Consider the following 25,578-nt stretch of genomic DNA (forward strand, 5'->3'; position numbering starts at 1 on the left):
TTAAAATTAACACAACATTACACACAATTAACCTATGGTTTTGTGTTGGTGCTTAAATTGAAGCTAGTTTAGTTATCTACAACATGAAAACAAGTTCAAGGTCATCAGATGAAAGTCAAGGTCACCAGAGGTCAAAGTGTGACGTAATTTTACTTATGCTTGAAATTAAGACTTTCTTTCATTTGAAGGCCAACAAAAAACTCATGATGATATAACTATTTATTTGAATGCACATCTGAATACCATACAATATTAGGTAATTTTAGGAAAAGAATTGAAGTCTCTAACACAAATAGTAGTCCTTTGAGGTTGAGTTGAAAATAGCGAAAATCGGCAACTTTTGCCAATTACATACATGCAAAAGACAGACATACGGTAATGCCCAGGAACATCATTTAACTTAACAGATATGATAAGAAGGGTACAAAAATCATTTTCCATCAACCTTTACACCAACATTTTAGAAGAATATCAGTTGCATGCATGAAACCTATTTACTAGTGAAACGATTCTATGATACCGGATTTCTACAGCCTGTGTTGTTTGACTGGCAGCTGCAGTAGGGGCAACATGTAATTTGATTTTGTCTGCAAGGACAGCGCTGGGTAGCACAGGCAGAACATTTGCATGGGAGTGGAAAATCATTTGGAAGCAATAACTGCATTCTCTCGGGCAGCAGAGCACAGTAATCCCGATAGAAGCCAAACTCGCACGGGTTTAGTTCTGCATTGTCAAGGCAGTGTAACTGCAAGTATGTCCCATAGAATGCTCGAAGTATGTGTCCTTTAACTGAGCGACTAGTTGGAGGAAGGTCTAATATGGTCTTCTTGCTGTGATGGTAGAGATGATGCATCAGCTGGTCCATTGATTTACATGGTGTTCCAGATTTGAAGACGTTCACAAGATACTCTTCAACTGCCGCAAAGTCAATATTGGTTGGATCCTTCCCAAATTCACAGAGATATTGAGCAGGCTTTGCTTTCAAACCAGAAGATTTAGTTCCAAATTTGCTTGATGAATCACAACCAGTAAGGTGATGGAGTGGTAGTATGACTTTGCGGATCTCAGGGTCCATCTTCTCTGCCAAGGTATGCAGTGGTATGTGTCTGGTTGCATTTCCCACACCTGCTCTTATCCACAGTTCCTTGAGGCCATAACCTCTCAAGAGATTCCATTAATGAAGTCCAAGTACCAGGACATCTGTGTCATTTGACAATAAGATGATTCTTGAAGCTCCACCCTTGACAGCATGCAGGGCATGTGGGATCATTCTCACGTCGGCCTCTTCAATTCTGTGATTTAGTTCAGGCAGTTGGATGCTGATATCATTAAAAACACCTCTGCATGGTTTGGTTTCACTAAGTCCAAATGCACTCACCACTATGTCTGCTGTTTGCATTGGGTTCTCCAAAATGTGCTCCCGAATTAACCCTTGGAGCTTTCCTTTGTTCATAGATGAAGCCCAGAATGATTCCATGGTGACTGGTAATGGTGTTCCAGGTGACATATCATTCAGGTCAATTGGACTATTTTTATATCTCCTTGCTCGTTCACTGTCTTTAACTGAGCCCTCAATATATGTGTCAAACACAAAGTCGATACGATTTGCATTGTTGCAAAGGCCATGCACATAACCCAGAAAATTTGTGCAGAGATCACCAAAGGTATTGATATTAACCGTTCGCATTCGACGCAAGTAACCCATGACATCCACAATTGCAGCAGTATTCGCAGGTGTCCATGCTGGTGGCTGCAGGTAGTCCTTTGCATCAAGCAACTTCTCCAATTCATGGCAGAGGTCACTTTTGTTTGGTTTGACCATTAGCCCTTCTGAGTCGAAGAGATAGTTTGTGTCGATCAGGTCATAAGTGAGCAGGTCTTGTAAGTCATACCCTCGCACTCTGGCAATGTCAAAGATCTTCTGAGTTTCCGCCAACTGCTTCTGACATGTTCATTCTGCCTAGTATCCATGCAGCATCCTTAATCATTGTAACATTTCTTCGGCATTCATCTGCTTCATACAGATCTTCCGGAACCTCATACACAGTTGGAAGACTGGGTTTCTTGGCAGGTTTTATGTAGTTTCTCAAAACCTGACAACTTAGTTCCTGTTTGAATTGTCTTTCTCTGTGTGTTACCTGAGTTTGGGACATATTTGGTTTATTATTCCCTAATGTACCAGCTGGTTTGTCCTGCATTAGGATAGACACAATGTCATGACTTCCACCAATTCCAGACAAAGTGTTTTCCTCATGATCAAAGTTGTCAAATGCGCCAATAGTAAATCTACTTCGATCAAACTGACTGGGAAGAGGGACCTGACCCCGATTTGATTTAGTGATATATGAAGCCATATCACAATGATAGCGAAGAACCTCATCATAACTGGTTGCAAGTCCAAACTGATTGAAACTTGAGATGAGAGTTTTTGACCTGCAAGCATTGTATATTGCTTCTGAGTTCAGCATGTGCAGAGGAGTGCGCTTTCTACCATTGTTCACTATGTAAAACATGACCTGATAAACAGAGAGTATTTTTCTCATTTTTCCATCAGAAATGTCACAGTCATCCAGGATTTTATGCTGTGAGTTGTCAGGGTCATTGTAATTGCACTTCACATCAAAGTCAAACAGTGTTGAGAACACTTCGGCAACTTCATCTGGAATTGCTGTGTCTCTGTACGCTTTCTCAAGTTCATTGGCGTCACAAAATTTGTCATTGAGCTCAAAGTCCTCTTTCAAGAAACAATTCCTTAACAATAAACCACACTGTTTTAGTATATCTGAAGTCATTTCCCTATCAGTGTTGTGGCATACTATCTACAGCACTATTCTTGAAGAAGATTGTAGGGGCCTTTGCACTTTGAGGGGTGAAGAATGACACATCATTACCACACATATTTAGCAAATACAGTTTCACATCCCTGTTTCTGAAGGCAGTGACATCTTGATCACCACTCTGTACCACTTTATTGCAACTATCAGATACATATGACAAGTTGTAGCACCTCCCAGAGTTCAAACCTGGTTCAATGTTCTTCATTACATCTGCAAATATATCCAGCTTCTTTTGACCAATGGACGGCAACGCAGACTTGGAGGACTGCCTTTCTCCTTTCAAGATATATTTGCGGATGCAGTCATTGTGACAGTACAAATCTGCCCCAAACACAGCATCTGCATCATGCAAGTCACTGGTTCGCGTGTATACTTCATCCTGAAGAGACAGTGCAGCTCTCAGGAAGGACTTTGCACGGCCTTCCTCCGAGATTCGCCACTTCTTGTATACATTGTTGTGTTTTACATGGCCACATATGAAGCACGGCTTGGAGAAGATGTCTACATTTTCTGCACGTGATGCTGGATCCCGTGCTGCAGTTGAGGAACGTCTCCTCATCTGACCACCAGATGAGGTACTCTGCTGTGCACCTGCGTCAGATGTTGCTGCCAGCTGCAATCTCTCAAGATTCCTTTTGTGTGTGTACCGTTTGTAGCAATCATTATTAACATGGTAGACAAACTTCGCCTGATCAACATGATTCAGTCTCTCTAACACACAGTCCCCTCTAATGCCAGCAGCTTGGATTACTGCTAATCTGCCATTCTCTGTCCCTGATGTATTAAGGTTGGGTTCATCTCTTTGGCATATGATGCACCTCTCAGGATCAGTGGATTGGCTAGGTATCGGTGAAGCTGTCCGTCTCCGTTTTCTTGGGATATCCGCCATACTTGATGATGTCCCTATGTACTCGTCAGTCCTGAAAAGAAAAAAAAGAGCATTAACCCTTAATCGGTCACATATAGGAAAAGTGTATGGTTTACTTTTTTGCCTTGGTATTATAATTCAACGATACTAGCTAAGATATTTTTGCTAGAAATGCTTTTTTGATAAATTAAATATTAAAATTACAAATTGTTACAAAATTAAAGTAATCAAATTCTAACAAACTAGTAAATATCTCCATTACTACCGGGTTTCAGAACAAACACCCCAACTAAAATTGTGTCCAATGAGGTCCACTATCAAAACCAGGTGGGTAAGGGATGCAATTGAGAAATTTTGCCAATTTTCGCTATTTTCAACTCAACCTCAAAGGACTACTATTTGTGTTAGAGACTTCAATTCTTTTTCTAAAATTACCTAATATTGTATGGTATTCAGATGTGCATTCAAATAAACAGTTATATCATCATGAGTTTTTTTGTTGGCCTTCAAATGAAAGAAAGTCTTAATTTCAAGCATAAGTAAAATTACGTCACACTTTGACCTCTGGTGACCTTGACTTTCATCTGATGACCTTGAACTTGTTTTCATGTTGTAGTTAACTAAACTAGCTTCAATTTAAGCACCAACACAAAACCATAGGTTAATCGTGTGCAATGTTGTGTTAATTTTAATTTCCCGTACCCCTAACTTTTGGAGCGATTTTGCATCAGAGCATTTCTAACAAACTAGTGAATATCTCCATTACTGCCGGGTTTCAGAACAAACACCCTCGCTAAAAATGTGTGCAAGGTGGTCCACTATCAAAATCAGGTGGGTAATTTTGTGGACATAAAATGGATGCAAACACCCCTTGGCTCCTGGACTACACCCTTTCTGCGTGGCGAGTTCCTGTGTTTAGGCCTGGCCATTTGTCCTCACACTATCTGTTTGGATACTCGCCCCGAAGTAATGGTATAAGACGATACACTTTGTAGCGAGGTGTGCTAAGGACTCTTATGACCAGCTGTTCTTATTTGCATCTACTATCGTTTCCAGAGGCCGTGTAATAGTGTTTTTCCCAAATATCTAACAAACCGGCTTATGAATTTCCATGAAACTACAGCAATGAAAGTTTCAAACATTGGCCTAATCTTTGGTGGTACAATGAATTGACAGATGTGCTTAATTAACCCGTTTACTCTTAGAAAAAAGAGGAACTTCTTCCCTTCCTTCAGAGCGTTTCGAAGAAGTGTTACTTAATCACGTAACTGTGACGCAGAGGGTCCCCCAACCCTCCTTCGGTATTTACACCTATGGCTATCCTTGAACTTCCCCCCCCCCCTTCCTTCTTGCCTTCTTTTCTTCATTCCCATTGTTATTAGGCTACCGAGTAAATCCCTGTTAGGGAAGACTGTGTACTGCACATGTAAAATGAGCCGGAAGAGCAATAAAATGTTTTATGGTGGTAGATAATAATTAGATGGTTAACACAAATTATCAAACATAATAGAAGAGGTTTAAAACCGGGGTGTGGAATCGCACTGAGAGATATTCTACTCGGACTCCTACAAATTTTAGATTTGCGACTAAAAAATAAAATAGAATAAAAAAGTAAAATAAAAACATTAGTAGAAAGAGATAATTTTTTTTTTCCTTGAGAGTGATGATGAGTAAAATGTATGTGTCCATTTCTTGTTTTTTTTTTTTTTTTCATCCCTCATAAATCTATGGTTTCCAGCAATTGGTGATAACATTATTTTGGAAAAGCAAAGCTAATGAATAGTTTGATACGAGTATATCAGCTTGGCATGTAGACAATGTCAATGGATTTCTCAAAGTAAGGTTGATTGGTTCATTAATTGAAGTCTGGTAAATTCCAGTGATAAAGTCGCAATGATATTCGTCACATACCTTTTAAGTAACAAAAATAGGTACTGGTACTTATAACGTAAATAAATATATAAAACTATAGGTTGAAATATAATAAATCTTATGTATGTATGAACACACACACACACACACACACATATATATATATATATATATATATATATATATATATATATATATATATATATATATATATGATTTCAAAATTTATCAAATGGTCGATGTCAATGCCCTTATATGAAACATCTTTTAGAAGTCTAACTTCTAAGGAATTCAAGCTACTCTCTCTGGTGAAATTGATATGATAAATTATATCAAACAATGCTCTCTGTCATTTTCTTCCTGGCAATTGATGTATCGAGTAACCTGTGTTGTATGGAAGAATGAGTCCTACAGCTTAACCTAAAGAAAACTATATTTCTATTGCTTTACCAACACTCGCTTGAAGTGCGAAGTGTAGGGTTAGCATGGCTTCTTTTGTCTCCTGTCATAAGTCTCATTCTTGATCTTCAATGTAAGTGAGTGGGTTAGATATAGAACGTTGGTCTTGTGTTTAGGTAAAGTCTAAAGTCACGAATCACATTACCAAGTATGCAGAACTTTTACTGACAAAGAATTTCGTATTGCTTGGGGTAGGTCATATGACAATTATCTATGGAGTTAAACAGGCGTTTAACAATTCGGGGGATGGGAGGTACAGGGGAAGAAACGTTATAACAACGTCACGGAGGGACGTCATCACTATTGCGAATGTGTGGGTGGCCAAGACTGGCTTTAGCCTTATTTTCTTAAGTAAAAAAGTTAATGAAACGTAATTGGCAATGCACAGTATTTCCCAAAATTAGGCCATTGTATGAAGCGCTCCCTGCTTTGATATCATGGAAATCCATCTGTTATTTGTAGGAGTTATTTAAAAAAAAAAACACTTATTACACGGCCTCTGGAAACGATAGTAGATAAGTAATGAAAAACAATAATATTAAAATAAATTTTTCATGTATAACCTATCAAAACTTTAAACAAGAGAAAGAAAAATAAGATAGAATAGTCAGCCAGAGTGTACGGGAACTCTACCCTAAGACCATGGTACAGAGGTTATGGCACTACCCAAGACTAGAGAACACTGGTTTGATTTTGGAGTGTTTCTCCTATAAGAGATGCTTGCCATTGTTACAGTCTCTTCTACCCTTCCCAAAAGGAAAGTAGCCACTGAACAGTTACAGTGCAGTAGTTAACCTCTAGAAGAGTTGGAAGACCCAGACCTACATGGCTGAGGACGATGAATCGCGAAGTAGGAGGTGATGAATGGAGAAGTATTGAATTAAAAGCTCAAGGTAGAGACAACTGGCGAAATCTAACCGAGGCCCTTTGATGAATATATAAAAAAAATCTTAATCCCTTCATTTCGTAACAATAGGATGCTATTTTGAACGAACTCTTTTTTTTTCCTATTGCCTTTGTCTCCACAGACTTGGCAATACAACGTGCCAAAGATACTACTGATTAGTTAAGTAAGTAATTCATTGTGTTTAATATGTTGTCAGGTGTATGGGAATAGGCCAGACTATTTGGTGTATGTGTAGACAAAGGGAAAATAAGCCGTAACCAGAGAGAAGAATTCAATGTAGTACTGTTTGGCCAGTCAAAGGACCCAAAAACTCTCTAGCGGTAGTATCTCAACGGGTGGTTGGGGCCTTGGCCAACCTACTACTGACTTAACTATCATTATCATAAGCCAACGCAGAATCTTATATTAAACTACAATTCTAGAAGGGGAAAAAAATTTACTCTTGCATTACGTATGTATGTACAGTATGTACGTATGTCCTTAAACACATAATATTGGTCATTAACAAATCCTTAACACACATTATATATATATATATATATATATATATATATATATATATATATATATATATATATATATATATATATACTGTATATATTAATATATATATATATATATATATATATATATATATATATATATATATATAATATATATAGAGGTGTGTGTGTTTGTATGCATATATTTTATACATATATATTTGTGTATGTGCACTAATGCCACTAATACATCAAAAGTGTTAATGTTTCCATTCGTGGCTATATATATATATATATATATATATATATATATATATATATAATATATATATATATATGTATACACATATATATATACATATACATACTGTGTGTGTATATATATATATATATATATATATATATATATATATATATCTAATATTTGAGTCATCAACTCCAACAACAGATCTCCGGGGCATTTTTTCCTCCTGGAAATCTACTGTTGAAGCCGATGACTCCAAAAATAGCTCCAGTGGAACTGAAAAGTCTTCAGAATTCTTTGAAGATTCGCCTTCGATTTTTTCAAACCAATGCTGATACGAACGTCAGTATAGGTATGTATGATTATGGCTATATTCAATCAAGCATTTGGTGTGTGGGTGAATATGATTGGAGAATTTGTTAGAGGAAAATACAACTGGCCTCAAAATGCAGCTTCGGTTATCAAAGAAGGGAATGCTGCATGCGAGGATATGACGTTAAATCTTCAAGGACAGCTGCGAACACTCCAGGAGTCCGAGGTCTTCAAATGGTCTTCGTGGCTTCTCCCAGAGACGCCGCGTTTTGGAGACTGTCGTGCAGTCGCCTCTCAGGATGGATTCCTCGGTGGATGGCTGCAGCGCTGTCCTTGGATTGGGGGCTTTTGGAAAGCCCGTGAGGAACTACAGGGATGTGAACTTGGATTGCGGCAAATGGAGGCAGAAGCTTTGAGATTCAACAACCAGTTGAAATCAAATTGGTTCGTTGGCAAACTTCTCCCCGAATTCGACATTGTAAGAAGAGAGGAAATCCTTTCTCACGGTAACATGACATTTTACATCGGTTTGGCTGCTGCCGGAGCCATATTCGGTGGAATTATGGTTGCTATGAGATAGATGGCTAAAGAAGGCGAAGACGTTCCAGAATTGGACGAAGAGGATCTCAAAACTGATTGTCTGGATCGAACGACTCTGGTGGAAAATCTTGAGGAGGAAAACAGCAAGTTACAAGGACAACTAAAAGAATTGAGAAGAGTAGTAGACGAAATGAAGACAGAGAAAGAGACGCAAGAAAAACTGAAAGCTCAGAAAGAGACAGAGAATCAAAAGCTGGAAATTGACTGCGCCAAAAAAGACCTTCAGATGAAGAACCAGGAGAAGAAACGTGAAATTCTTAACACGGAAATGGAAGAAATGAAGAAAATCTATAAGGAGAAAATAGAACAACTGCAAAATGACTGCGTCCAAAAAGACCTCCAGATGAAGGAACAAGAAAAATTACTGGATGTTCTAAAAACTGAAAATGACAAAAATAAGAAAGTGAAAAATGAGAAAACTGAACTGCAAAATGAGTGCATCAAAAAAGACTTTCAGATGAAGGAACAGGAAGAAATATTGGAAAATCTAAAAACTGAAAATGGAGAACTGAAAAAAATGCAAAATCAGAAAACTGAACTAAATCAATTGAGGAATAAAATCAAGGAATTGAAGGCAGAAAAAGAAGAACAAGAAAAGCCGCGACGTAACATTGCGTTGTATTATCAAAATCTCGAAAAAGGTGTACAAAAGAAAAGATCTTGAGATGAAAGAACAAACAAAATTAATGGAAAATCTAAAAACTGAAAATGAAAAAATGAAAAAAATGCAAAATAAGAAGACTGAACTAAATCAAATGAGAAATGAAATAAATGAATTGAAAAGAGAGAAAGAGGAACAAGAAAACCTGCGAGGTAAAATTGCGATGTATTATCAATTTCTCGAAAAGGTCTACAGCAGAAAAGATGTTCAGTTGAAAAAACAGAAAACATTATTGGAAAAACTGAAAAAGGAAAAGGGAGAAACGAAGAAAATGCAAAATCAGCAGACAGAACTAGATCAACTGAGAAATGAAATAGATGAATTGAAGAGAGAGAAAGAAGAACAAGAAAACCTGCGAGCTAAGATGGCGGCGGATTATCAAAATCTCGAAAAGGCCTACAATGAAAAAGATCTTCAGATGGAAGAACAGGAAAAATTATTGGAAGATTTTAAAACTGAAAATAATGAACAGGAGGAACTGCAAAAGTATCCAGTAAATGAATTAATAAATGAAGTAGAAGAATTAAAGGCAGAGAAAGAGGAACTGGTAAAGCTGCGAGCTTAGATGGCGTCGGATAGAAAATCTGATGAACGATTGCGCCCAAAAAGATGATCAGTTAAAACGACAGGAAAGGTTACTGGAAAATCTTAAAACTGGGAATAAGGGACCGAAGAAATTACAAAGGGATCAAGTAAATGTATGGAAAAAGAAAGTAGATGAACTGAATGCAGAGAAAGAGGAGCAAGAAAAGCAGAAAGCTAAGATGGTTTCGGATTACCAAAATCTGTTAAGGGAATGCGCCATGAAAGATGGTGAGATGAAGAGACAAGAAAGGTTACTGGAGATTCTTAAAGTTGAAAATGAACAATTGAGAAACTAAGTAAATTGAAGGCCGAGAAACAGGAGGAATTATCCAAGAAGTGTTTAAGGGATGCTTGGCTCAACTACCCGGCTCGAAGGACGTGGAATACCCTAAAGGACTTACTCTGCAGAGGGAAAAACCTCGTCTTTTTCTAGTATGCTATGTTCCCTGGTGGGGTCGTACAAGGGCTTCGTCAGGTGAACAAACGGTTAGATATCTGGATCTATTCTTTCGGATACTAACCTTCGGGTGGTTCTGTTGGAATAATCTAGAAGACTGGCTATGCAGAGGGGAGGAGATAAGGTTCTTCTAGTATGCAGTCACGTCCTTAAGGCGGAAATAAGGCGAGGAGGAGGAGCAAAAGCAGAAAAAAATATAAAAACTATAAAATCCAAAAAAATATAAAAACTATAAAATTAAAAAAGATGTAAAAGCTATATTAAAAAAAAAGCAGCAGCAGCATCAAATGAAGGAGGGAGGGGGAAAGAAAGCAGCAGCACCTTAGAGAGAGAGAGAGAGAGAGAGAGAGAGAGAGAGAGAGAGAGAGAGAGAGAGAGAGAGAGAGAGAGAGAGCAGCAGCATCAAGGGAAGGAGGAGAAGCAAGAGGAAAATAAAGACCGGCGCAAAAGTTAAAAAAAAAACAAAACAGCAGCAGCATCAGGAGTAGCAGGAAGAGGAAGATGAGCAGCAGGAGCAGCTTAAAAAAAAGGAGCATCAGAAGGAGGAGAAGCAGGAGGAGGAAAATCAGCAACAGCTTAAAAAAAAAGAAAGAAAGAAAGAAAGAAAGAGCAGCAGCATCAGAAGGAGAAGCAGGAGGAGGAAACTGAGCAGCAGCAGCTTTGGAGAAAATAAAAACGACAGTAGGGTTGAGAAAGAAAAAGAGAAGAAAAACAGATTCGAGTGCCTGGGTAAGCCAGCATCATATACCATTAAAACTTGAGGGCCTTGTCGAGGTAATCCTTATGGAGGTAAAACAATTTTAAAAGATATTCCAAAGGTTACTCTCTCTCTCTCTCTCTCTCTCTCTCTCTCTCTCTCTCTCTCTCTCTCTCTGGGATACAAGAAAGACAACTGTGAATATTTTATATTTATATATTTATAGCAAAATAAAGATACATTTTTATATATTAATATAAAACTTTAAAATTCTTATATAAGTTTCCAAACATAACTTCATTTAAAGATATGCATAGATATTTTGGTTAGTCATTAAGGTGTACGTAATTGGGGTATTTGCTTGTATACAAATAGGAGGTGAACTGCCTTGTTAACAAACCTAGAAAATAATGTTAAGAATTTTGCAGTGTTATATGGGAGACTTCTATATACACATACATATTTTAATGGGTATTAATATGGTAATCTACATCTGAACAAATTCCTAGAATGATGTTAGATTTCTGTACCTTCACTACATATTTATTCTTATGATTTTTTCCTTTGTTAATATTCTAGAAGCCTCTCTCATTTTCAGCAATTAATTTTCCAAATACTTATGGCACAAGGTTCTAGACCTTTCATATTATTTAGTATCGCACTATTCATTAGGATTTAATTCAATTTGATTAGAAAAGTGTGTTTTTTTTAAATAAGTAAACTTAAGATTTCCTTCAGCATTTTCTTTCTTCTGATTCTGTAATATTTTGTTAATACAGCTTAATAATTTTCTATCGCTTATTTTTCAAAATTATTATTTGCTTAATGACGTATTGATGATGTTTAGCAGCTAATGAAATAAAAATCTTTATTGCATTGGGCTATAGAAACTTTTTTTCAACATCTGATTTTAACATCAGTGGAGAGTAAGAATTATGTCTCCTTGAAAATCCACAAGCAAAGGTGAGGAAACTTCGTCAAGATTATTGGCTATTTACATTATCACATTTATCTTCCATCTAGTTTTGAGATAACGTTCGTTTAAAAAACCTTAAGAACTAAAATAACTGAGAAAGCGTAATTCAACTTTGATCCGGTAAAAGGAAAATTCCCTCTTCGAAAGACTCTAAACTAATTCGACGATGACTGATTCTCACTGTGTCACAATCAGGAAATTGCTTTGTGATTAACAAACCTTTTAATGTCATTTTTAACCAATCTGGTATCAACGCCCTCTCCCCTGCAGATCATGATTCATTATGTAACCTGGCAGTATAATCCTCGCTTGTTAGTATAGTTGTGATGGGAGATTCATACAGATGATCATGATTTGCTTTGGATGGAATTTTCAAACACGCGCCTCGCTTTATATAGTAGCTTCTATTGTATCTATCCATTTGGTATTTCGAGCTCTACCCATTCATTTAGCTTCCAGAATCCTTATATAGTTTATTTTTCCATGTGTCGGTACCACTTAACCTAAATTATAGCCAGACATTGTTAAATCTTTAAGAAGTATTACGAACCACCTTTCTCACCTAATTTAAATTTACTACTAAGCATTATTATGCACTTCAGTGTCAGTAACCATTTGATGCAGATGTGCTGATTGTATCAGCATCTGTCGTTTCATATCCGAACTCCGTTATCATGAAATCAACGTAGAGCTGTCTGAACTATTTCTAGCTATCATAGAGGTGTCACACAACTCATTTCCAGCCATCTCAAAGGTGTCAGGTAATTCTTTTACCAATCATTATAGACATGTCGTGTAGTTATCTCCAGTCATAAGAATGGTGTTAAGCATCTAATATCAAGCCATCACTGAGGTGTCAAACAATCAATTTTCAGCCGCCATCATAGAGGTGTCAAACAACTCATTTACCAATCATCGTAGAGGTATCAGACAATTCATATCCAGCCTTGGTAGAGGGGTCAAACAGATTGCAACCAAAGTTTCTCTCCAGATAAGGGGACAGTGAATGCACAAAGCTTGTTACCAGCCATCGTTTCTTAAAGCTATCACCAGGGTGTTAATAATAACCAGCCATCATTGGGGCAGGCGCCGGAGCGGCAACGGTTGGCTGCTGGTATCCTCCACCGCCGCCGCCTCCTCCGCAGGGAGCCTGAACTGTCCTCACTGCCGTGCTGGTGACCGTCTGAGTGATCAATTGTGGCACCCTCTGCGTCGAAGTCACGATTTGCTGGCTCACTTGGAAGGACGTTATCGTCTGTGTGATGTAGGAGAACTGCGGCACCTGCTGAGCTTGCGTCTGCGTCACCGTCTGCGTTATATACTGCGGCACTGTCTGCGTCTGCGTCACGGGGTTGTTTTGGACTTGGAAGCTGGTGACGGTTTGTGTGATGACTTGGTTCTGGGTCTGCGTGACGGTCTGAGTGATGATCTGGTTCTGGAATTGCGTGGAGGTGACCGTTTGGGTGATGAAGTTCGTGGAGAACTGAGTCTGTGTGCTGACTTGGAACTGCGTCGAAGTCTGGAACACCGTCTGGAACTACAGAAAGAAAAGAATGAAGACAAAATAGCTTAAATAATAGTTTTTTTCTGTATTTATGTATATTGCTTCGTCAAAATTAAAGATTTTGCGAAGGGTATGTATTCACCCCTGTCGTTGATTTATTTGTTTGAGAGCAACTTTACACATAAACTACTGTACCGATTTTAACCAGACTTGGTAGTCATGTTGGGTATGACCCAAGGATGAATCTGTAACATTTTGGGTAAAGTACAGCGAAGTACAAGTACGCAGCAGTATTTTGAAAATAATCGCAATGTTAAGTAATGGCAAATATTTTGCTAGGTTTTTTTTTTTTATGAACAACATTACGCTAAAACTAATAAACCAATTTCAACGATACTTAGTGGACAAGTTGAATATGACTCAAGGACAAATCCATTGGATTTAGAAGAAAAAACAAATTTGCAGTTGAGTTAAGAGCAAAATGAAACCGCTTGGCTTGGCGAAGGCTTGCTCTCTACTTAGTGCCTCTTTGGTTTGATATGTTTTGGATGATGCCTGTTTCACCAGATTTTAGGAATGCGCCTGTAGAGGATATTAATTCATAGTATTTGCAGAGGGAATAACTTCAAAACAATGTACGTTTTCTTGTCACTTTTTATGAAGTCCCCCAAGTAATCCGGCATAGACCAGCTCAATAGTAGCAATGACTTGAAAATAAATTATATAGTATGTTTTTATATCTTTACATTCATCATTAGACTAAACTTACTTGCGTCTGGAACTGTGTTTGAGTCTGGAACTGAGTCTGTGTTTGAGTCACAAACTGAGTTTGAAACTGGGTTTGCGTTTGAGTGATGTACTGCAACTGGGTATCGGTGATGTAAGCTGTCTCTGTGAAGTATTGAGCTCTCGTCACGTACTGGACGTTGCTTACGATCTGGAGGAAAGAAAGGAAGGCTTAGATTATATCATGCATCTTTTGAATCAATCAAATTTGTCCTAATTACACAAGCATCTCTTTAGATACAAAATATAAGACTGTAAACTAAAGCCTTTAATATTTTACGCCCCCAGAGGTAAATGTTATGAATGTTTAAATAATTTAAATAATTCATTGAAACCAAAGACATTGAAATACTTTACACGTCCAGAGGTGAATGTTATGGTTGGTTTAATCATTCATTGATAAGAAGAAATCTTTCCACTTAATAGTACGTAGACGTAGTGGAAAGTATATTTTATAGTCGAATGATTTTGGCACATGTGATCGATCTCTCCGTGGATTTCTTTTCTTTTATGTTAAGACTTGCTGACGCCGAGAATTAATGGCTATGCGTTTCTCACTAGTTCAATTAGATAGAGAGAGAAAGTGGGGAGTGGGAGAGATTATAAGTAGATGCTAATCCACTGATGACAAATAAGCCTTTAATTTTTTAGGGTGAGAAAATCATCAGAACTTAGGAATTGTGATGATGCAGGATAGAAGGAAAACTTATAAAAATTATATATTGATTATTTCTGTGTAATATTGAGTTTCATATGTACCGCTGCTAATGAGCAGTAACCTACATTCACTGGAATCCTAACTTTACCAGATGCAGTAGCTTGATTGTATTGTAGAACCTGAAGAGTATAAAAGCTGAGAGTAAAATAAGTAAAAATTGAATAATGATTAAACCCATAGACAGATGTTCATTTAGTAAACAAACACACAATGATAACCATTACACATGCCCTTAAAACATTACCGCAGTTGTAGTTTGGATGATGGGAGGAGCCACCGACGTAACGACCTGTTGCTGGACGACTGTGGAAGGGAAGTACTGCGTCTGCGTAATCTGGGAATAGACGGTCGTCGGTAGAGCCCGGGTTCGCGTCTGGATGATCGTCGTGGGGATGAATCGGGTCGTCGTGACCACGGAGAACTGGGTCTGCGGATTGCAGCCTTGGTTGGGGACGTCGTTGGGTCCTGCGATGGGCAGATCATACAGACTCGAGGGCACGGAAGGCACGGAAGGCCCAAGCGGGGGGAAGCTTGGTTGGGGGAAGTTGATGGGGGGTGTTAGGGGAGCTGGACCTGGCACTAATGGGGGGCTGTAGCTGGAGGTTGGGGGTTGGGGCGGGTGGGGGTGCTGGGGGCAAATTCTGCAAGAAAAAATTTAAAATATCCTGTTATATAAATGTTTTATCTTTAAATATATTTTCCAGGGAGAATTTTAAAGGTATTTTGTAATCAGATTGGTAGATAAGAAATAAGATAATATTCTGTAATTTGGCGTTAGACATTGTTAAACATACTGTAATATAAATTGTTATCATGGAACGTCAGTATATTCAGTTGGTTATTCCAAAGTTATTAATGGTTTTATTAACGTGACGAATCTTTAAATTTGATTAGTATCAAGCCTTTTTTAAATATTTTTTACTAGTTCTGTAACTATTTCTCTCTCATTTATTTCAATATAAAGGCTTACCTAAATAAAGAAAAAAGGTATAAATAAAAGTATAAATGAAAGAAGTTTTATCACATACGCACACTATATAAATTTTATATTTATATATGTATTATATATACACATACACATACACACACACACACACACACACATATATATATATATATATATATATGTGTGTGTGTGTGTGTGTGTGTGTTTGTGTGTTTATATGTCTTCAAAAGGCCCATAAACAAAAGATAGGGAATTACATTAATCATTATGTTTCAAATAATACACATTGGGTGTATCACCAGTAGATGAGGGCCAATGTATACTGGGCGAAATATAGTGATTAATTTTATTTACTTGGTTTCATTAATGGGCCTTTCTAAGAAAGTTCTCAAACTGTTAGATTACATGTATAAGAAATGTAGTTGAATACAGGGATTCCTGGCATACCTTGCTCAGAGGAAGTGTACCCTGTCACGCCCTTACAGCGTAGTGAGTTCCTGTGTTAACTTTAGCCCACCAACTACCTCTGACATATCTCATTGGACAAGCTGTTTGGTTACTCGACTCGCAGAAAGGGTGTGACATGGTGCATTTCCTCAGAGCGAGGTGTACCAGGAATTCCTGTGACCAACTGTACATGTGTATAAGTATGTTCAAGAGAGAGAGAGAGAGAGAGAGAGAGAGAGAGAGAGAGAGAGAGTCTATTGTCATAGAAATAGAGGAAAAAGAGTTAGGTTAGGTTAGGTTTATAAACAAACCAGAAAAATGAACTTGCCTGAGAGGGAGGGCCGTAACTCTGACTAAGGCCAAATTGCGGTATCGCCTGAATTATCACCGCCTGCGCCAGCAGTAAAATGTTCAGTGCGTGCAGCATCCTGTTAGAAAGAGAAAGATTCGTAGTGATGGTTCTAAGACTAGGATGAACACCTGGAAAAGGATATCAAAAGGAAAATACCCAATGGAACAGACATACGATCGGAAATACAAATTCGCGCGCGCGTTGTGCATGCTTAGATGTATACAGATATGTAGTCATGGCTTGTGTGAACCTCTCGAAGAATTACTGGCTTATTCACATATACATTCTCGAACTATGTTGCCTACTATATATATATATATATATACAGTATATATATATATATATATATATTATTTATTTATATATATTTACTGTATATATATATATATATATATACTGTATATATATATATATATATATATAATAGTATACAGGTTAGTCAATTATGCCCACTAATCCAGGTGATGTCTTCAATAATTTGATGCATATTTTTTTTTACTGGTTTTATCATTATTGGAGAGTGATTAGTAGATGAAATTGTTTATTACAAGTAAAAATATATTTCCCTTCACTTATTTTTATTTTCTTTTACGCGGATTTTTTTTTTCACTTTCTGAATTTAGCTTAAGTGAAAGATTTTGCAAACAAAATAGTGAAATCGGGTATTTCTCGAGAATTTTGTTTTAGTTTTTAAAGATTTTTGAGTAGTTGGTGTATTCAAGAGGATTACAATTTTTGGGACTGAATGGCAATATATGATATGAAAGTGTCAAAGGTCATTCATTGTCCATTTTTTGGGGAATTGTAAATTTGATGTCACTCCTTAATTTACTATAGATGTGTGTTGTTTTTTAAGTCTATCTTATAGATTCCTTTTTAATTTTTATGTGGAGGCTTTCACTACTAACAGTTCTGTAAATGAAAAGACTAGAGTCTTAGATTATTAAAGATCTGAAGGTCGCTCATAAGTGGCGGAAGCAAGAGACAGGTTTTTGGACTTTGAGAAAAGTCCTAGAAATCAAACAGTTATACACTTATGGTCAGTATGCAAACATCTCCACCCATGTATGACCAGGGGCAACTAAGCAATGGCTGGCGATGACCCTTGAAATCTATCAAGCCTTGAGCGAGCGTGAACTCAGTACGGCAGATTTCGTGTCTTCGACTTTTCCATTAGCCAACCCCGGAGATTTAGGATTTTTGTCATAGATATTTTTAGAGAGAATTTGTGGTGTTCGTTACTGGAATAATGTATAGCTTGTAATTAGAATTTTTCTAGATTGCATTCTTATATCGTTTATTTATATCCTTTTCTCAGTGGGGTATTTTTCCCTGTTGGAGCTCTTTGGCTTATAGCACCTTGCTTTTCCAATTAGTTTGTAGCTTAACTAGTAATAATAATAATAATAATAATTCAAATATAAAACGATAAAAAAATTATTTTTGCCACCACTAGCATATTCAAGTTTTCTCCTTACCACTATAAATCTATGATGGCACTAAATGCAAGTGATCTATACAAAATTCTGTCCTAAGAATTTAGATTCGTAAAGGAAAAAGGAGGACGCCATGTTCTGGGAAAGCTGTCTAATATTTCCCGTATTTTTTTTTTCCGTCAACGCCGGAGGCAAAGTCACTCCAAACAGTCCAGTTTTCTTGTGTCCTGATATCGAAAAACTTGGTATTTTCTTTTAAGTTGATACTTACCTCTTGAGTTTATTGTAATTTGTATCCATTTAGTGATGATGATTAATCTCATGCGTGTGTATCCGTCATCAGTGTTCAATAGCTCAATAGCCTCCCCGGCCCCAGTTGTGTGCCTTATAGGCCAAATTCTACAAAGTAAAGATTGCTTTAATTTAACGCGTACGCATTTATAAGACTGACGAATATCTCTCTCTCTCTCTCTCTCTCTCTCTCTCTCTCTCTCAAATATTACTTTCATTTACTACGTCTTTAGACGAACCTCTCTCTCTCTCTCTCTCTCTCTCTCTCTCTCTTAAATATTACTTCCATTTAAAACGTCTTTATAAGAAAGACGAATCTCTCTCTCTCTCTCTCTCTCTCTCTCTCTCAAATATTAATTTCATTTGATACGCTTTATAAGAAAGACGACTCTCTCTCTCTCTCTCTCTCTCTCTCTCTCTCTCTCTCAGGCGAAATGCAGAAAGTCACACAGACTTTCTCGCTCTATACTTCATTTCCCTGAAGATGTTAATATATCTTCTCTAAGAATGACAAAAGGGTGACAAAGAACAGTCATCCGACGCCAGATTGCACGCGCAAGCACATTCATTCTCAATTAGAGGTTTTCTCCTCAAGAATGGCAATGACGTGCAATACTCCCAAGAGGTATGTCAAACCTCTCCCCGGGCAAGTAGTAGTCTTTGTTATTAGTCATTGTTTATTACTTCAAAGCCTTCGTTTTGTAGACATTTGGCGATGACAGCTGTGACCTTTCTTACTATTTTTTGATGAGTTGTTTTGTTTTTGATTTGTTGTTGTTTTACGTTAGGGTTGAATGCCGTATTTTAGGAACAAGTGTTATAAATGGTGTTCCGGGCACAGTTTTTGTGTGTTATTTTCAATATTTTTTTTTCTTTTTTTTCTAGAAAGTAGGATTAGTTACACAGCTGTTATGCTTTGTGAAAATGTCATAGGTTCTTGACATAACTTTCGTTATGTACATAATGGAATTAAAAAAGTGATGAGAATACTTTGTAGACTTGGATTTTTTTTTTTTTTTTTTTTTTTTTTTTTTTGAACATCCTCCGTTTGATGGTTGATACTTATTACTAGAAAACATGTGGATGGCTTAAGGGTCTCAACGTCGGGCCAGATAAAATGAGGTAAGCTATAGCAGTAGATTTATAGTTTTTAGTATTTGTGCTGTGGCCTTTTTTTGCAGTTCATGACGCCAGACAAGCGTTAGATTTATCAATCAATCAGTCTATTCGAGGTTAGTCTGAATAATAGGGTGGGGTAAGTCCATGTTTGTGCGAGCTCTCACAAACATATATATATATATAAATATATATATATATATATATATATATACATAGTATATATGTATATATTTATATACTGTATTTATCTATGTATGTTTAGTAAAACAGCTGAGAGAGAGAGAGAGAGAGAGAGAGAGAGAGAGAGAGAAGTTAAGTAATAGAATATCGACAAAGGTATACATGTATCACTAAGTGGTTGCATTGTATGCATGTATGTATGTATAATAGAATATCTGAGATATATATATATATATATATATAGTATATATGTATATATTTATAAATTTATCTATATGTTTAGTAAAACAGCTGAGAGAGAGAGAGAGAGAGAGAGAGAGAGAGAGAGGTTAAGCAATAGAATATCGACAAAGGTATACATATATCACTAAGTGGTTGCATTGTATGCATGTATGTATGTATAATAGAATATCTGAGAGAGAGAGAGAGAGAGAGAGAGAGAGAGAGAGAGAGAGAAATGAATCTATAAAATATTGACAAAGATATACGTGTATCACCAAGTGGTTGCATTATATGTACAGGTATGTACAGTATGTCTGTTTTATAAAATAGCTGAGAGAGAGAGAGAGAGAGAGAGAGAGAGAGAGAGAGAGAAGTTGAGCAATATAATATCGACAAAGGTATATTTGTATCACTAAGTGGTTGCATTATCCGTCTATTAACCGTGTTAATATTTGTCTGGAAATCATCGATACCACATCACTAAAAATGTCGCCACCAGAAATGGATGTACGTTAGAGCATCACTTCGCAATGAGCTCTTTCAACATCGTTTCATTTGGGTCGTAAAACTCTTATTATCTCAATGGGTATTTCACCCTTAGCATCCATTGCCATTCTCATTTATTGCCCATTGATACGGGAAAGGAGCCGTTTATTGACGGGAGATGAAGGAGCCTTTTTTATCTTTACTTTCTCCTCGTGCGACAATTATAGGTATCTTACTGAAGGGGCAGTCTAGAATTATAGGTATTTTATAGAAGAGGAAGTTTAGAATTATATGTATTTTATAGAAGATTAGTAAAAATTTAGAATTAAAAGTATGTTAGTGAAGAGACAGTTGAGAAATGCTGGCATCTTACAGGCAAGGAAATTGGAAATGCTATTAAAGGCATCCTATAGATGTCGACAACTTATATTTTATAGCTGTACTGCGTAGTTTTAGTAATGGAGCGTGACTTCCCCTCCTAAGTAATAACCTAAAATTTCCCATTTCGTTACACACTAATTCGCTTTATCGTTATGCCAGAGGTGTTTTATTCCGTTCTGTGACCGAATGTTAATCCGAGCATCAGTTGTCGTATAAATATATACCGTCACGATTTTTAGTTTTTCTTAATTTCCTTTTTACCTTTTCTATTTACTTACTGCTTTTGTAAGTACGATATTATTGCAAGGCACACGTTACACTTTTTCAGTACGAAGATGAAATAGAAAGAAAAATAATTGAACTTTAAAGTGAACAAGGAAAGACAGCCAATGTCGGGTGTCCATTCTCATAATAATATGGAGCTTTAGGTTTTACTAATGCATTATGTTTATTGTATATCTTGTTTTCCTATATGCCGAAACTCTTGGCTTAAGGCCTAAATTTTATATTCAATTTAATTCACAGTGCTACACATTACCTCTGGAAATAAATTTTTGAAGTGACCTTTAAATGGGAAATCTGCTTTGGTATGCCACCTTAGATATGTCTTGATTTTTTTCATACAAAGAAAAAAAAAATTCTATAGATTATGCGATCTAGTTCTAGATTTTATTTATTGACATTACATTAGTTCAGATATTAACAAATCGTTTGCTTCATTATGTTTGGTTCCCAAATGGATAGCAGAGTGAAAGGAGTAGATTTAGTCTAGAGCTTACACACACACACACACAGCACACACATATATATATATATATAGATGCTGTGTGTATGTATGTATATATGTATAAACTATATATATTATATATATATATATGTGTGTGTGTGTGTGTGTGTACAAATCGTGAAACCTGAAACGGAAGGAACATAAGATATGTATTTTAACCATGAAAGGAAAATAAATAATCTTGGTTGGAGATGGTATTTACGTCAATAATAAATTACTAATGCACTAACTCTAATCAAGTCTTTAGGTTTTCTTTTTGCAGCCATAATGCGTATATATATATATATATATATATGTATGTGTGTGTGTGTGTATGTATGTATGTATTAGTGTGTGCGTGTGTGTATGGACATATAATATGCCTGCAACATACCATCCAAATATCTCTGTAAACTTCGACCTCGCATTGTCTTCGGTCATCGACACCACGAAACGTACTTGGTCTCCTACTTTTTAGCAAATGAGATCCTAACAAGCCCATTTCAGTAGCCCTGCGTCATAATTGCCTTTAGAAGAAAAGCCTTTTAACCAGAGAGGAGACTGAAATGTATTGAAGAGGGTTGGCTAAAATGCCTGAACAATGCTGGTAAAAGTCATTGTTTGAAGTTGCCTTCAGCTTAACCTCCGGACCAAGCTCACTGTTTTTTGTGTTTTGTTTACTGGCGACCTGTGAAGATAAGAGACAATGGGCCTCTCTCTCTCTCTCAAGATAGAAAATAGAGGGGTTAACAACGTTCTCTCTCTCTCTCTCTCTCTCTCTCTCTCTCTCTCTCTCTCGAACAAGAGAATAGAAGAGTTAACGTTCTCTCTCTCTCAAGATAGAAAATAAAGGAGTTAACGCTCTCTCTCTCTCTCTCTCTCTCTCTCTCTCTCTCTCACCAGATAGAGAATAGTAAAAAGTTAAAAAATGTAGAATAGTACTTTTAAAGTAAAAATCATAAATGAAACCAAATGTGAGTAGTGTGTGAAGATGACTCACGAACCGGTTTGTTATTTTTTTGCTTTCTTCGATACGCTCTTAAGGCGTATGGGGGAAGATCACGACAGATCATTCCCGCGCCCCTACTCTTCTCTTCCCATCACTTTCACCGGCTTTTTTGGTGGCTATTGTTAGCGAGAGTGAATCAAAAGAACCCGTGGGCTCAGGAAGGAAATCCCTTTAAACAACTCGGAATACTATACTCGATAAGCCGAAGAACGATAAATATATGCTTGCTATTTTTTTCAACTTATTGTCATCTCCCATTTTTAATAAAGAGCAAATGCTTGGCTCTATATTTATTTTATATATATATATATATATATACTGTATATATATACATATATATATATATATATATATACTGTGTATATATACTGTATATATATATATATATATATGTGTGTGTGTGTGTGTGTGGATGTATATATATATGCGTGTGTGTGTATTTTTTTTCGGTCATGCTCAGCTCTCCCCGTCCCTCGGCTATGGGGAGAGGGAGTAGTCATACCCTGGTGAAAGGGGATTGCGTATCTGTGTGTGAGTGTATCTATCTAAATATTTAGCCGTCATTTTGACGGGTCGCGTACACTAGTAGCTTAATAAATAAATGTATGACTATTGAATGTTTTCCGATTAACATTTATTACCGTAAAATCTTCAGTGTTGTGCATGTTTTTCGTTTCTTCCTCTTGATGAGTACAATTACATTTTTTATCCGAAGTGATTACGCTAATCACATTTTTTATCCGAAGCTATTACGCTAATCACATTTTTTATCCGAAGTGATCACACTAATTACATTTTTGTATTATAGGTGTCGAAGAAAAGCTTGACCTTTGACGTCTCATTCGTGACCTCCAGTGTAATCTTTCGAAGTTTTCAGAACATTTTCAAAATAAAGTCTTTATTTTCTAATGCAGTTCTTCCCATGCACTCTTCTCAGGCACTTTACAAGTTGCACCATAGCCTTTATTTAAGTAGTATTTATATGAATAAAAACACCTTTCGATTAAAAAACTAGCTATTTACTTTAATCATTACATTTCACGATGATAATATCGATAATGGGAGCTGGAAAACAATACAGTCTTCCCTTTGAATCTCGCTGTATGTATTTATTATAAAGCAATCGAAATCTTGAAATCCTATTTTGTTATTGTGCGTGTGTATTTGTTTGGATTGGAGCCTTGTGCTATTCTCTCTAAGCGTTTTCTCATTGTATAATGACCATATTGGTGTCAATGGGTTTTCCTTCCCATGCCTCTTGGCAGAGGTCATGACCGGAAGGTTAATGCTGGGTACCACAATCATATCCTTTAGTTTTCTTATTTGCCGAAATTCAAAAGGAAAAGACAATATTTGTTACGTGTTTGAATAGGTTTTAATGTTTGTTTGAAACTTGTGCCACTTTTATTACTGGAAACGGTAAACACATTTTTCAAGAAGTTGAATGTATCCGCTTGTAAATAGTAAATACGACATTCTTTCAGTTAGTCAGATGTTGCAAAATAAAGTCAAACGCAATGATAATTTGAGCGAGATCAGATTTACAAACTAGATTTTGAATGACGTAAAATTATAAAGCCATATGTCCACCAACAGTCTTGTAGCAATGCAGGGCTCATTCTATTAGATTAAAGACTGCTGATTTATTTCGTAGAAACGCTTGTAGACTGTGATTGCAAGCATGCGTTCCCTGCAATAAAAGTTCATAACCAAGTCACTTCGTGAAAGGGTCAGCATAGAATGTTTTCTTGGCTGGCCTATTGCCTTCTACATTTTCCAAGCAATGCTGCCTTTCCTTTACCGTTTAAGAATCCCGAAGGGAATGTAGTCATGTAATTACCAATAGTTATTATTCATTTATGTAAATATGACTCTCCCAGACACCCTAGGCGCTGTCTGGAACAAGTGCCGGGCAAAAAAAGTAAAAGTAGCATGCGTTATGCGTACCTGTCTGAATGCAGGGCATGGAAAGTGAGGAGGAAGACGCTGCTCGCTCACCCCGTGACATGCCCTTATGTAGTTGTTGACCCAAACGCTTTTGCTCATTCTTACGTAACCCATTTATCTCGACTTCATGAAAGGCACAAGCAGGAAGTTACAATCATGCTTTCACGCTGGCGCTCTCTCGGCGGGAGAATGCGTTACTTCTACGTAATTTTCTTTATACTTTTATTTTCTTAATTTTCTTTCATTGTGCCTTTAGTTTTTTTTCTTCCTTATAAATTCATTAAAAGCGACTTAGATTCTTTCATTCTGTAATCGACTACAGAAAATATGCTTCATTTCTTAATTAATGATTACAGCCGAAAATAACGTCTGCAACCATTTCTGTAATTTCGTTGAGTGTCCTATTTAATTCTCTTCGAATTTTGCAACCATTTCTGTAATTTCGTTGAGTGTCCTATTTAATTCTCTTCGAATTTTGTTTATGTAGAAAATTAATTGAACGACGGAAATGAGATATACTTTCAGGTCTAATAAAGCAATCTGCCTACACAAACACTGAAGAGAATTCCGCCTATATCTCCTACAAATTGGGTATGAAAATCTTGCTCGTTAATATAAGGCTAAACTTCAATTAATTTAGCATGGGAATAGAAGACCACCTTAACTGACTCTATCAATTAAAAGACTGTCTTACCTGACTCAGTCAACTGAAAGGTTGTCTTACTTGACTCGATCAACTGAAAGAATGTCTTACCTGACTCGATCGACTGGAGGAGTCTTACCTGAATCGATCAACTGAAAGACAGTCTTACCTGAATCCATCAACTGAAAGACAGTCTTACCTGAATCGATCAACTGAAAGATAATCTTACCTGACTCGATCAACTGAAAGACAGTCTTACCTGACTCAATCAACTGAAAGACAATCTTACCTGACTCAATCAACTGAAAGACAATCTTACCTGACTCGATCAACTAAGAACGTCCTCTGCACATAAGTTAAAAGCGAAACTTTTTCCCTTTCAGTTTTC

General features: G+C 36.8%; 2 protein-coding genes and 1 pseudogene across 2 annotated transcripts; 2 read left to right on the forward strand and 1 right to left on the reverse strand.

The window, feature by feature from the left end:
- Nucleotides 1-8,561: 8,561 nt before the first annotated feature.
- On the forward strand, nt 8,562-9,245 carry LOC137653892 (uncharacterized protein MCAP_0864-like). Its single transcript, XM_068387519.1, has one exon. The coding sequence runs from the start codon at nt 8,562-8,564 to the stop codon at nt 9,243-9,245; it is 684 nt and encodes a 227-aa protein (XP_068243620.1).
- A 61-nt stretch (nt 9,246-9,306) lies between these two features.
- Nucleotides 9,307-9,807, forward strand: LOC137653893 (uncharacterized protein MCAP_0864-like). Its single transcript, XM_068387521.1, has one exon. It carries the CDS (start codon nt 9,307-9,309, stop codon nt 9,805-9,807), a length of 501 nt encoding a protein of 166 aa, XP_068243622.1.
- A 1,468-nt stretch (nt 9,808-11,275) lies between these two features.
- The window catches only part of LOC137654241 (uncharacterized), a 21,080-nt pseudogene continuing 6,777 nt past the window's right edge, over nt 11,276-25,578 (reverse strand).

The sequence above is a fragment of the Palaemon carinicauda genome, chromosome 15, assembly GCF_036898095.1.
Source record: "Palaemon carinicauda isolate YSFRI2023 chromosome 15, ASM3689809v2, whole genome shotgun sequence".
In the NCBI taxonomy this organism is placed as follows: domain Eukaryota; kingdom Metazoa; phylum Arthropoda; class Malacostraca; order Decapoda; family Palaemonidae; genus Palaemon; species Palaemon carinicauda.

Bases quoted from the DNA above. Each gene is read 5' to 3' on its own strand.
- LOC137653892 (XM_068387519.1), top strand. From the start codon at position 8,562: ATGGCTAAAGAAGGCGAAGACGTTCCAGAATTGGACGAAGAGGATCTC.
- LOC137653893 (XM_068387521.1), top strand. From the start codon at position 9,307: ATGCAAAATAAGAAGACTGAACTAAATCAAATGAGAAATGAAATAAAT.